The 12,958-nt window shown below is 34.2% G+C and overlaps 1 protein-coding gene across 1 annotated transcript in view; it reads left to right on the forward strand.

Moving 5' to 3' along the window:
* The window catches only part of LOC121727010 (acid sphingomyelinase-like phosphodiesterase 3a), a 79,867-nt gene extending 68,227 nt beyond the window's left edge, over positions 1 to 11,640 (forward strand). The window contains exons 6-10 of the mRNA XM_042114679.1: positions 263 to 429; positions 2,738 to 2,936; positions 3,910 to 4,019; positions 8,398 to 8,570; positions 10,322 to 11,640. Coding sequence (XP_041970613.1) covers positions 263 to 429; positions 2,738 to 2,936; positions 3,910 to 4,019; positions 8,398 to 8,570; positions 10,322 to 10,529 — 857 coding nt within the window. The 3' untranslated portion in view covers positions 10,530 to 11,640. The remainder of the gene's footprint in view (positions 1 to 262; positions 430 to 2,737; positions 2,937 to 3,909; positions 4,020 to 8,397; positions 8,571 to 10,321) is intronic.
* Positions 11,641 to 12,958: the final 1,318 nt, after the last annotated feature.

Genomic DNA, 12,958 nt, shown 5'->3' on the forward strand with positions numbered 1-12,958 from the left:
AATAAAAATGAACACTTTGCTGTGAATTAGAGCGATGCTTGCTTGTTATACATAATATTTTATAATATAAAATTTAATATCAAAGATTTTTTTTATACTCGTCAATTTTCTTTGATAAATAATATGCCTCAAATACAAAATAGATCGATGTTGATAAAATAGCCCAGAAATAACGATGCTATTAATATAAAATAAGTATAAGAAAAAATTTATATTACCTTTCCATTCTTTTAACCTTTTATTAACAGGGTGTATATTTCAGGTGGTTACTACACTATCGAACAGTCTCATAGCAAGTTGAGAATAATAGTGTTGAACAGTGTTCTGTGGGCGGGCGGAGCCGCTAAGACCGAGGGGCCGCACAAAGGTCGCGCTCAGTGGGAGTGGCTCGAACACGTGCTAAGTAAAGCGAGGAGAAAAAGTGAAATGGTGAGTCTATAAAGTGTGTCAAAATAAACTGATATCTTTAGGTTGTGTTCAATGATATTCTACATATACAGATATGTTACGTCCATACTATTTTCCGGCTTAAATCTCTTCCGGACAATTTTCAAATTCAAAATTGCAAACATTGACAAATTTGACAGATAAGTGAAACAAAAGATACGAAAAACCATTTACATAAAAGAGACAGTTCTATTTTTAAACGTCGAATCGTATCGCTGTCTCTTTCTTCGCCTGAGCTATGACGAAAATTCGATTTTTTCGAGATTGTTCGAAAAAATAATTGTAAATGTAAATAATCGAGGTATTTATTGCAATCAAGACATGTGGTAAGAGATTCCACGTGTTTTGTTTACTTTTGTGTCATAATTGGTACATTTTCGAAACACTTATTTAGGTAAGACAAGACGCGGCACGTTCGTGACTGCGCTCGATGCAGACTAAATAACAGACGACCCAATTGGGCCGTATTTGAATCTTCACAACGCGCGCGGTAGTAACAAATCTGCTTTGAGTTTATCATTGGTTGTGTTTGTATCCCTTATTAGTTCACTGTGAAAGTTGCCGTAATGAACGATTCTTTATGAAATGCCCAAACGTCATGATTCATGAATTTCTCCGTTTTCATTATTCGTAGATTTCTCCATAATATATTTAAAAATAATTTACTCTTTCAACTCTGCAACTTTTACAGTGAACTCTGTACAAGGACTCATACACACTTTAAAGTTTAATTGAAGACGTATGTGGAAAAGTTGATAAGTAACAATTAATAAAGAACAATTCTAGTCTTAAAACCTTTAGTTATAAATGTTTTAAGACCGGAAAAAATATTTTAAATAAAAATTGTGGATTCTAGGTATAGCCAGATTATATTAGCTTAGCCGGATGATGAACAAGATAAATTACAGGGCTTGTTCAAATTATACGGGCAAAATGAGTAATGGCTCTTATGTTAAAAAATGAAAATTATCCCCTTTACCTGCCCCATAAACTCAACCGGTGAGCGAGACACAATAGAATAACAATAGATGTCTAAGTATCGACGATCGAAGGATTAAATTATCGCTTTATTATGTTTAACCCTGTATATCTTATATCTTTAAACGAGCAATTCTTATATAATGTATATATATATTCCGAGATTTCAAATATATATATATATTTGAAATCTCGGAATATATATATATATAGCTAGTGTTTATTTATGTTGTCTGTATAAATATGGTAGTGGGCGATTATCGCGAATATCTTTTTGATTCAAAATTAATTTCAAGATCGTAAGAAGAGTAAATAATATTTTGTGGGTGATCTTTGGCATTGAATACGAAAGCAATAAATAGATCTTTTGTTTCTATTATTTCTCAAATTTTATGTCAGATTATTCTTTTCAGAATCGACGTTGATTTGTTTATTGCGAAAGTTCACCATTGGCCTTTGAATAAAAGTGAATGTTTTTAAATGTTTGGAGTCTGGTCCAAATTTCCACCACTAACGAGAACTATATAGTAAAAAGTCTACTAAATACTGAGTCATTATAACCAGACCGCAATCGAAAATACCCTGTCAGTGAAAAGTTATGGCTGAATGAAAAGTCGTGTTTTATACGATTTTGTATGAAAAATAGTGTAGATGTAATAAAAATGTGTTGAGTTTGGAGCAAATGTCCAAAACCAATAACACTTACGTAATGGTCTGCTAAATACGGAATCATTATTACTGGACCGCAACCAAAAATATCCTGTAAGTAAAAAGTTATGACGGAATGAAAAAGTTTTCTACTATTTTATTACATAAATACTAGTATTTATATGATCTATTGTACTTTTAACTACTCAATCTATGTTATGTGATGTCGCTTGCCATTTCCTATTAGGTTTTCACTGAAATAGATGAATATCAATATCAATATTTTCGCTCAAAAAATTATTTTTCATATGGTCATAACTTTTTACTGACAGCTTATTTTTAATTTGTCTCATAATGAAAGTTACTCTATATCATATTTATGGACAATAAGTCAATATGGGTTTCGTTAGTGGTGGAAATTTGGACCACTTTGGCCTATGCTCGTAACTAGACCTAAAGCTGCTGTATGATTGTCTAGTGTCACTTAAGTAGCTCTCCCAAATCCACGCCCTCGGCCCATATATCCCATAATCATTTGCGCATGCCTTAATTAATCCTGGTAATTCCTGCGTTGGAAAAATGTTTCTTAGATTGCTTACGACAGTATACGTTGATAATCTGACAAAAGTGAGGGCATTATGTAAATGTCAATGACCTCTCCCAGGTGTACATAGTAGCGCACGCAGGCCCAGGTGTAGAGGAGCGTCACACCGCTGGAAGTTCCACCGCTGCGGGTGGAGGGGAGCTCACCCCCACCGCCAACGCGCGGCTGCTGCACGTCATACGCGCCTTCAGTGACGTCATCGCGGGGCAGTTCTACGGGCACAGACACGCGGACACGTTTAGACTTATATATAGTGAAGGTAAGATGGTAGATCCATATGCTTCAGTGCGAATTGGCCTGCAGTTAAGCCAGCGTATTTAATGACTAATTGGTGGCAGCAGATCCGTTGTGCCAAATTTCGTTTATCGTACGGGAACCGTAAATTTTTTGGGGATGAAAAGTATCCTATTATTATGTCCTTTCCCGGGCCTCAAAGTATCTACATACAAAATTTCAGCAAAATCAGTTTAGCTGCTTGGGCGTGAAGAGGTAACAGACATACATACTTTCACATTTATAATATTAGTATCGATTACGTTGTTTTTCACCGAGTTACGGGAGTTCTAAAAAAAAAAAAAAAGGGCACAATATCAGAGAGTACAACTGTTACTTCTCTGGTATTTTGAGGTGTAGTGGGTGACGGTAATCGCAATGGTTTTATAAAAAAATACATTGTAATATTATAAGCGTAAGAAGAGCAATAAAAAAGCTGCATAATATTATGATTCCGCCCTCGGACTCGATGACGTCATAAATATTATGCAAGCAGTGACATGAAGTAAAATTCTTTACAGATTTATAGTAACCTAGTTTTAATCTGGCACTGGAATATTTTAATTAACATCCTTTTAAAGATTAGCCGTAGTGTAGTTTTCTTTAGACCTTTTCATAGTGTACAATACTTAGTACATTATTTTGATAAATCGTGTAGGGTTCAGCCTGCATTGCAAACCAATGAAAGCGGAAAAATATTATGTAAGTAATTATTTATGACATCACATTAGAAGCCCCAAAAATAACATTATTTCTCCACTATTTAATAAATTCTTATAAACCTTCCTCTTTAATAACTCTATCTATTAAAGAAAACCGCATCAAAATCCGTTGCGTAGTTTTAAAGATTAAAGGGAACAAAGGGACATAGGGGAAAAAAGCGACCTATGTAGTGATGTAAGTATCGAACTATAAGTTACTTATCACTTACGAAAATGAAGCTAATTTCTTTTTTGCAGGTCGTCCAGTATCCTGGGCGCTCTTGACCCCTTCCGTCACCCCACGAGGTGCTGGCAGCATGTCCAACCCTGGCCTAAGACTGTACAAATTCGACTCCAATAATGGAAAAGTAAGTGGTTTATGTAATACAGAGTTAGAGACTATAGTAGATTCATTAAATAATCTCTTGATAACTCTTAGAATGATAATAATCTCCAACTTTTTATGAGTTTAAAGCGATTTACTGCATACTCAATTCTAACCGTGAATGCAAAATAATTGCTCTTAGACTAGAAACATCTGTGACTTCTCTGTCAATCGCAGTTGTTAGAAAACGCAATCGCAATTGTTAGAAAACGGTGAAATATAAAAAAAATATAAAATTTTGCTTGTTATTATTTTTAGCAATATTCCGCGAAATAAACCTCAACTTTTAAGTGAATGAGTGACGCATAGGCATGCGTACAGCACCTCCCTCCTCTCCCACACTGCCTATGCGTATGCGTACACTCGTATGCAAGAACCTGCAAACACCACCACCACACAAGCAATAATGTTGGCAAATCCGTGCAAGGCCCCTCATTACCATGCAGGTTGAAAACCTGAGGTTTTCAACCTGCATGGTGGTGAGGGGCCTTGCACAGAAACTAAATTTTAAATTACGAGAATAGTCATTACCTACAACCGCTATGACAAAAATAAAAAGGTTGACAAGTGACGTACAGCTTTTGATCCGCGGACCTCACAAAGGAAACAGGAGCATTATTTTTACCCGCGTAGTTTTGGACGGGGCCGCTTAGGTGCAGCTTAAAGCTTGCAGCGTGTAGCCGGGGCATAAAATGTTATTTTTACCGTTTTATTCGTTACGTATTCCGAAACCGAATCGCAACGAAATATCAATCACTTATACAAGAACTGTATTTACTGAAAATGTAGAGTATAAAGTATGGTTTTTACTCCAGCTCCGTACTAGAAGTAAAAGACATACCTAAGATATTTATAATTGCAATGTAGATTTGCGTAGTCTATTCTATAATATTATATAAGTATGAGTTAAATTTTATTGAAATTAGTCTAGCCATTCACGTGATATTGTGGCCAAGAAAATCTGAGATTGATCTAGAAAATATGAAACTGTTTCGTTATAATATTTCTTCGTATTTTTGCTATGTGTTATAGAAGGTTATAAGATCTGTTATTTTGCATTTTCATATTTTATAGATTCGTCACCTTTTCTTTGTTGTCCTTTTCAATTTCAGCTCAAAACAAATCACAAGTTCTGAGATATACTGACGCGTAATAACTTTGTATGATTATTTCAGCTCCAAATATAAATATTAAACAGTAGGTATATTCAAACGAAATGAAATGTCTCCAAGCGCCTTAGGCAGGCTGTATTTACAAAGTAGGTATTTTAAATATTAAATCAGCTCGGCACTTTGAATATATTATTTTTGACGTTCGTTAAAATTCGCAGAATGTGTTTATCGTTTTTATATCACGGACATTTACGAAAATGAAAAGCTGTTTGTTAAAATAAATTGTGATAAAAAATTGTGTGCTAGACGCTAGTAGTTAAAGTTCTGGAAAAATTATAACGTTATTAAACTAAATTTTATTTGGCTCAGAAGTCCGAATAAGCATGTTACATTCGTGGGATTCAGTATTAAGAATATCTTGTTTATCACATTTTCTTGAAAACTTGAAATCTTAATTTCTTGTAAAAGGAGCTGCTATAGAGAAACCGATTATACAAATATACAAGATTCTATCGTTTAAAGATACTAAAACGAGCCTACGAGCACAAGTAACCATCAACCAATTGAGTAAACAAACGCTACGTGACACAGATAGAGTGGAAATGTTTTATTGTGCATCTTATACACAGCCTTCAAAGGAATTGAGGCAATGAATACCGAGCCCCTGGCCGTACTCACTACTTTAACCCATTTTCTTTTTCTTCACTTATTGAGCTCTCAAAGCATGCCGCTTTGAAACGTTCTGATAATGTTTATAAAGATGTTAGGTTTTCTCTTTGGGAATATTGAAATAGTCAAAATTTTGTTTTGTAAAATGAGTGTTTTAAATGTACTAAAATAACTAGTTTTAATACATAAGTAGATTCGTAGCAAAAGTTAAGACTTTTGCTACGAAAAAATATTTTCGGGATAAATAGTCTTTTCAGTTTCAGAAATTAAACATACTTCTTTTGGTATTAGTGGTCTTGCTGAATCAAAATTATAAATCGGGTAACTAATCGAATTGAATAAAATCCGACTTTCTATTACATTACAGCTTTTCAGCGGCGAAGTAACAAAGTACGTACTTTGGAACATTTTCTAGACTACGTGTCGTATTTCTATGTAATACCACGTAACACAGTCCCAGTTCTCACATTGGAAAATTTTAATATTATGCGGATACTAAAGCATATTATTCTAATCCACTGAAGCAAGTTATTATACTGAAAACTGTAGCTATTTCTCTTGTGGTTTATTCGAATATTTCGTACAATACGAGTGTATATTTCAAATATGCAGAAAATCGAAAATCTGCTAGGCATGTCAAGTGTATGCGGCTGAGTTTGTACACAACGTACACAATATAGACGACAAAACGTATAGAAGCTTCAAATATACGAGCGTCTTTAGCAAAGGGGCACTTTACTAAATTATATTGGCTGAAATTTGATGTCCCCTAATAGGCTATGGTTTGATTAAATAGATTATATGTTGTGCTTATAATAACATATCTGTTGTTTTTTGAGTGGTCACAAAGTAGCACGCTCGTTTTTAGGGTTCCGTACCCAAAGGGTAAAAACGGGACCCTATTACTAAGACTTCGTTTTCTGTCCGTCTGTTTGTCTGTCTCCAGGCTGTAACTCAAGAATGGTAATAGCTATTTTCAAAGATTATGTATATCTTTTGCCGCTATAACAGAAAATACTAAAATCAAAATAAAATTAAAATTTGAGGGGAACTCCCATACAACAAACGTGATTTTGTAGCCTTTATTGCTTAATATCAATAATGGCAACAGGTAGGCACTTAAAATTTACACAAAGGCCTTAAATACTTTAATAATTAATAATAATATTAAAATAAAATAAAAATGTAAAGGTGGGCTCTCATACAAAAAATAGAAATATTGGCCTAATTTTGCTCTATAATGGTAGGGAACCATTCGTGCGCGAGCCCGACTCGCACTTGGCCGATTATTTTTTACTATTCAATTAAATATTTGTAGTCATTAAACTTTTCTTATATCAACGCAGCTTCACCGCACTCAAATATTGATAATTAAATATTCATATTTTAATGGAAATTACGAGTTCGTAATTTATATAAAATAACAATGCTTTATTTAAAACTCGATGCTATGAAAAATTTAAGGAAGCCACAATATTATTTTCTTTTAGCACATTTTTCACAAAAATAATTTGATGGTTAATTTGGGAAGACTAATTGCCTTTTGGGACGGTTTCAACTCGCTTGCTTTTCAGCGAATTATGGCGAAGGAAATATTTTTCCCGGATGTTGAGTTGTGGGATAGATTACACTTTTAATCATCGTGCCGTTTTACTCGACTGCTTGAAAAGGAGAGTTATGATTTTAAAGAGGTGTTTAATATTTACAGTGTAGACTGGCTGACTGCCTTATCGTCTGAGTTATAAAAAATCGTTTTTGTCGGATTTTTTTGTCTTTTTAATTTAAAATATGTTCTTATATCTAATCGGATGCCCAAACGTATCTGGGGGTACGGCAATGCCCCCGCCGAGACGTTACAATTTAAAAGTAAAAATATGTACTTACATTATATAATTACTTTTAAATTGTAACGTTTATAATAATATTTAAATTTTTATCTAGGGTACATATTATTTTAATTACCCAAGATAAAATACAGTTTACACTTGTTGACACTATAGTTTTCTAACAACCTGTATAATTACCGAAAATGACATATTTTTACTTATGTAACTTTATAATATTTTTTTATTTCATTAAATAAAAAGTAAATATTTAATCCGTAATATCACGTGATCGCAAACAGCCATCACAGAGTGTGACGTCACGATCTCCAAAACATTGTGTGTGACAGTGACAATATTTCGATGTCAAACCCATACAAAGATTTTTGTTGTTCGGAGGACCGTGACGTCATAGCGACGCCATGATCAGAGTAGACTGAATTATAGAGTATACCGACTGAGAACTGATGTTGAAATTTTTAAATTTGACGAATTTGACAGATATTGAAACCTGTCCGTTTCTTTGCAGTCGAACTACTGGTCGTTATGTCTATTGTGCCATGATGAACTTTAGCGTTTTAGCGGGAAATTTTAAAACGAAATATAATAGGTGATTTTTTTAATTTTAAATAGTTTAGGTGTAACAAATGCACATCTGTAAATTAAATATATTTACAAAAAATAGTCTACACCCCTATCATATAAATACTTTCTAGGACCCCTTACTACTCAAAATAATCTAAAGCACATTTTGCAGGTGTTGGACTACACCCAGTATTATTTAGACGTGAGCCACCCGCAGGGGGAGCTGCACTGGGCGGTGGAATACAACGTGACACAGTACTATGGCCTGCGGGAGATAAGCCCCGCGTCGCTCGACACGCTCGCCGAGAAAATACGCCACGGCCACGATAGGAGCTTACTGACCAAGTGAGTGTAATAAATAATATGAAATGGGAAATCAATCAGTTTAATTGTAGGCCTACGTAATTGTGAGGGGTGTCAAAAGTCAAAATGTCAAGCGCAGCTGGCTGATCATGATATTTTACAAAGGTGCCTCTTCACAAATGGTCCATGGTCCATGATGGCTCACTTCAAGCCATTGTGTAGAGGAGGTAATGGTGTATGATGGCGCACGATGATGGCCAGTGGATTGCGAGGCAGTAAAGAGCCAAGTGTGTTAACACTAAGTGATAGTTCACGATGGCCTGCACTCTGCAGTATGCCATCGGGGGCCATTGTGTGCTGGAGGCTTTACATTAAATTGAGTTACGGCCGATTTTTTTATTTTTTTTTTTGGTTCAAATTTTATTATTCACTAGCGCTATTGTATTACTTATGTTGAACAGATGAGCTTCTGTCAAAAAACCTTAGAAACTGGGCACTTACTTACCCGACTCAATAACTCTAAATAACGCACATTCATTGCTTCTTATTAGTTCTTATTAGTCACAACTCACAAAGCTTACCATAATAGCTTTCTCAAGAGAAAATCAATTGTAACAGAATATCTAATTACCTACTAAGAATAGGGAATAGTAATATTCCCTCTGCAAAGGCAGAGGGCGCTACTAGCATAATATAGGTACAGTTAATAATCCGACATGTTGCACATGTTATAATATTGTTCAAAAATCAAACAAAACGTTTTGTTTACTGTCTATGCTGGTGCTGCTTCTTGCTGAATGTTGTGACTGATAAGAAGCAATGAACAATGATGACCTTTTGAATCAATTTTTCTGATGACACTATTATGAGTGAAAACTTTATAATTTTAAAAATCAAAATTCTCTTGTTTGATGATGATTACTTTCTTTGGCGATTACTATAAATTATAATGTTCTTTCTACCAAGTTACATACTATCTAAAGTCACTTCAGTTTTAGAGCTTTTTATCTTCGATCAAATATTTCTCTTTTTATTATAAAACACATCCTGAACGAGCCGTAGGGAACTATAACTTACCCATTCGCTAGTAAAATGATATTTTTTTAACAAAATAATGTAACACATTTCAAATATGAGCGAAAGAAAACTTATATTTCGCAATAAAACGTTTCCAATCCCAAGCGTAACATTAGTTACGTACTTCAAACCAAAACATTGTGTGTATTTCTAACAAGAATACAAATATAGTTTGTGTGACTTTGCTGGGATAAATCTGACATTTTCAATGTAAAACACGTTTTCAAAGGCAACATAATATGATAAATAAGTAACTACAGGGAAATGTACTTCCTACACATTTCAAAAGGTTTTTGGCACATAATCTTTCTTTTTTGAAATGAAATGAAAGTATTTATTTTCTAAACACATAATATTATGTAGGTTAACAAAGTTAACACTTTTTGAAGGTCTACATGAGGCCTACCACCTTTCAATCTACGTCAAGTATAGGTGCACTGCAGTGCAGTTAAAATTTTCAATGGTATTATAAAATGATTTATAGTGATTTTTTTCCATCTTTTTATAATTCCATAGTTTATTTTAGGTCAAGAGTTTATATTTTACACAGTTATTTATAAATTAATGTATTTCGTAATTTTGATTTGGAAATAAGATATTCTATTAAAAGTTACTTTTCATCACACATAATTAAGGGAGACTTAATGTGGCCTAGTACGCATCTAAATTAGATAAATTCCATTGCATGTTTATGGTAAGTCCGTTTTGCATTGCAGATATCTAACAGCGTTACGCGTCCGTCACGTAACGGACACGGAGTGCGACACGGCGTGCGTCCACGTGCACTACTGCGCCATCACGCGCGCGGACTTCCACGAGTTCCGGACGTGCGTGCGGAACCCGGCGTCCGCGCTGGCGTCCCGCGCGCCGCATAAATCCGCCGCCATGTTGTTGTACGCCATCTTGATTTTAATATCTTCCTAGGCTTCATGAAGTTGCGGTGGGTTTCATTGTTTCAACTGCCTTAGGTGGGGCGAAGAGCACCGTAGGGTTATAGTGGGCTGAACCCGCGCCTGGGGAATCCAAACTTCGGCTGATGTCCCCAATCCGCCGGGGATACTTACCTGAAGCATTTTCTCACAAAAAAGCCCCTTAGTAATTAGCCTCTCCCACACTCCTACTCGGTACCGAGAAGAGGGTGAAGCACTTATAAGGCAAGGACACACTCAAGAATCAGCCTCTCCATTTTTAATTTGACTGTTGAGTGTGAAGCTTCCTTAATAAATTAATTATTATTAGTTCTCAGATGATACTTGTTCCTCCATATGATAGTGCGTTATTTATGTAAATACGAATTATTATTTATTGAAACATCATCCCAAGAATGATCTTGAGCCTAATGTTAGCGATGAGAGCGGTTTATTATTACACACCCTAACGCTAAAAAAGTGTAATGATAAAGTATCTGCGACACAGTAGCGTGTTGCCAAGTCGCAAGCTTACGTTTTTGTGGATAAAGACAAGAACAGTATTATTTCTCGCGTTAAAACTACTAATCTACAAAAATTTTACCTTTGGTTCTAATGAGTTAGTGACTACATCTGAAGTTTAGCATTATTATTAGATGTACATCTACGAAAGCTACACAAGTTTTGGAGTTTCGTGTTTTTATGTTCGGCTTTGTAATATTTTCCTGTTAATATAGTTATTTTTCTAGACATATCAACTGTGCATTTATAGTAGGTAACTATTATAATCCATATAGGTAATACTTAAAAACAATAATTGTTAGGTAAATCAGCTTCTTTTTAGATGAGCTGCCTGGAACTTCAGATTTAAAGATGTTAAATTAGCCAACTATTTAAATGTACATATCAGGCTCTTCATAATATTTTGTTTTTAAATCGGCGTTCAGTTTTTGTTACTACCTACTCTTTTGACCATTTTAAGATTGTATTTTTACTTTGATTGTATTGTAAATCAGCCTATCAGACTCTTTTAAGCAAGATTTTAAAAACAATCATATATACACTAAATAATATTGTACAGTAGTTTTCAGCTATTACGTAATGTTAAATATTTTGAGAATTATAAGTAACGAAGTATAATTATATAAGTCGCAGCCAACTGGTTTAAATAGCCGTTCAATCAAACAGCTAGCCCTTTGACTGAACAATGCCACTCAATCATACATCTAGCTTTTTAATTGAATATTTAAGTCGCTCAAAACGTTCAACACTACAGCTGATTCAAAAGCCGCCGTTTGATTGAATTAGTTCAGCGCTCACCACCGCGGCGCTAGCGTTTTGTTTACAATATGGCGTCAATCGGTGTTTTGTGGTTGTATTAAGATATTTTTCGTAAATATACGTTACAAGTATTATTAAAGAGACAGAAATTATGGGGGCACATACGAGTGAATCAAAATTTAAACTAATATTAGAGGAGAAATTACGGGATTATGAAATGCATCACTAAGGTATTTTATTGTTATTGTGTTCAAAATGAGTTAGAATAAAATAAATCTGCTTGTTATCATTACGCTTGTGTAATAGTAGCACTAAACTAATTAGTTAATTTACCGTTTAACTAGTTGGCTAAGCGTCATCTAGCTGTAGTGTTGAACGTTGCAGCCAAGTCGGCTAAACTAAAACTAAAAACTATTTGATTGAATGGCTTTTTTAACCAGTCGACTGCGAAATATACCTTATTTTACTCAATGACATAAGGATCGGTCTTATTAATGGTGACTCAAAAATTATTGGTCGCAAAGTAATGACAAAATGTATACCAAATAGCATCAAAATTATAATTGAAAATAAATTGAAATAAAATTAAAACCAGCAACATAAAATGTTTTCGATGATATTATTATTTTTTCTCAAAACTATGTTTATGTACCGATACTTAAAGTCTATGGGATTATTTAGAATTGAAAAATCTAAGGCAAAGTCACTTGCAATAAGACGATCCTTTGTATTAATTGTCAAACTGTCAATGTATATTATAGATAAGATAACATAGTATTTAACTTTGTGATATTCCTTTTGTATATAATTGCCGTCTGACAGAATAAATTAAATTAAAGCACATATTCTTTTATTTCAAAATCCTTTTTTCCTTTATCAACTTCTTTAATGATAAAAAGCAGTTTATGGTCAGCTGACTATGTTTTTCTTTCAAAATACTACATTAACTATTAGAGGGGAGGGGAAGAGGGGATTTCGGGACCACCTCGATCGTGTCAGATAAAGCTTGTATAGGCTTCCGACATGTGTCTAGTTATCATGGTATAGAAATCAGATTTGTCACATGGTGCGTTAATTTTTTTTTAATATTGAAATGTCATAGGATCTGTCAGATTAAGATAGGGCACGTTTAGTATACCCCAAAGAAGCTTTTATATAAAACAC

This window comes from Aricia agestis, chromosome 5 (assembly GCF_905147365.1).
Source record: "Aricia agestis chromosome 5, ilAriAges1.1, whole genome shotgun sequence".
NCBI lineage: Eukaryota > Metazoa > Arthropoda > Insecta > Lepidoptera > Lycaenidae > Aricia > Aricia agestis.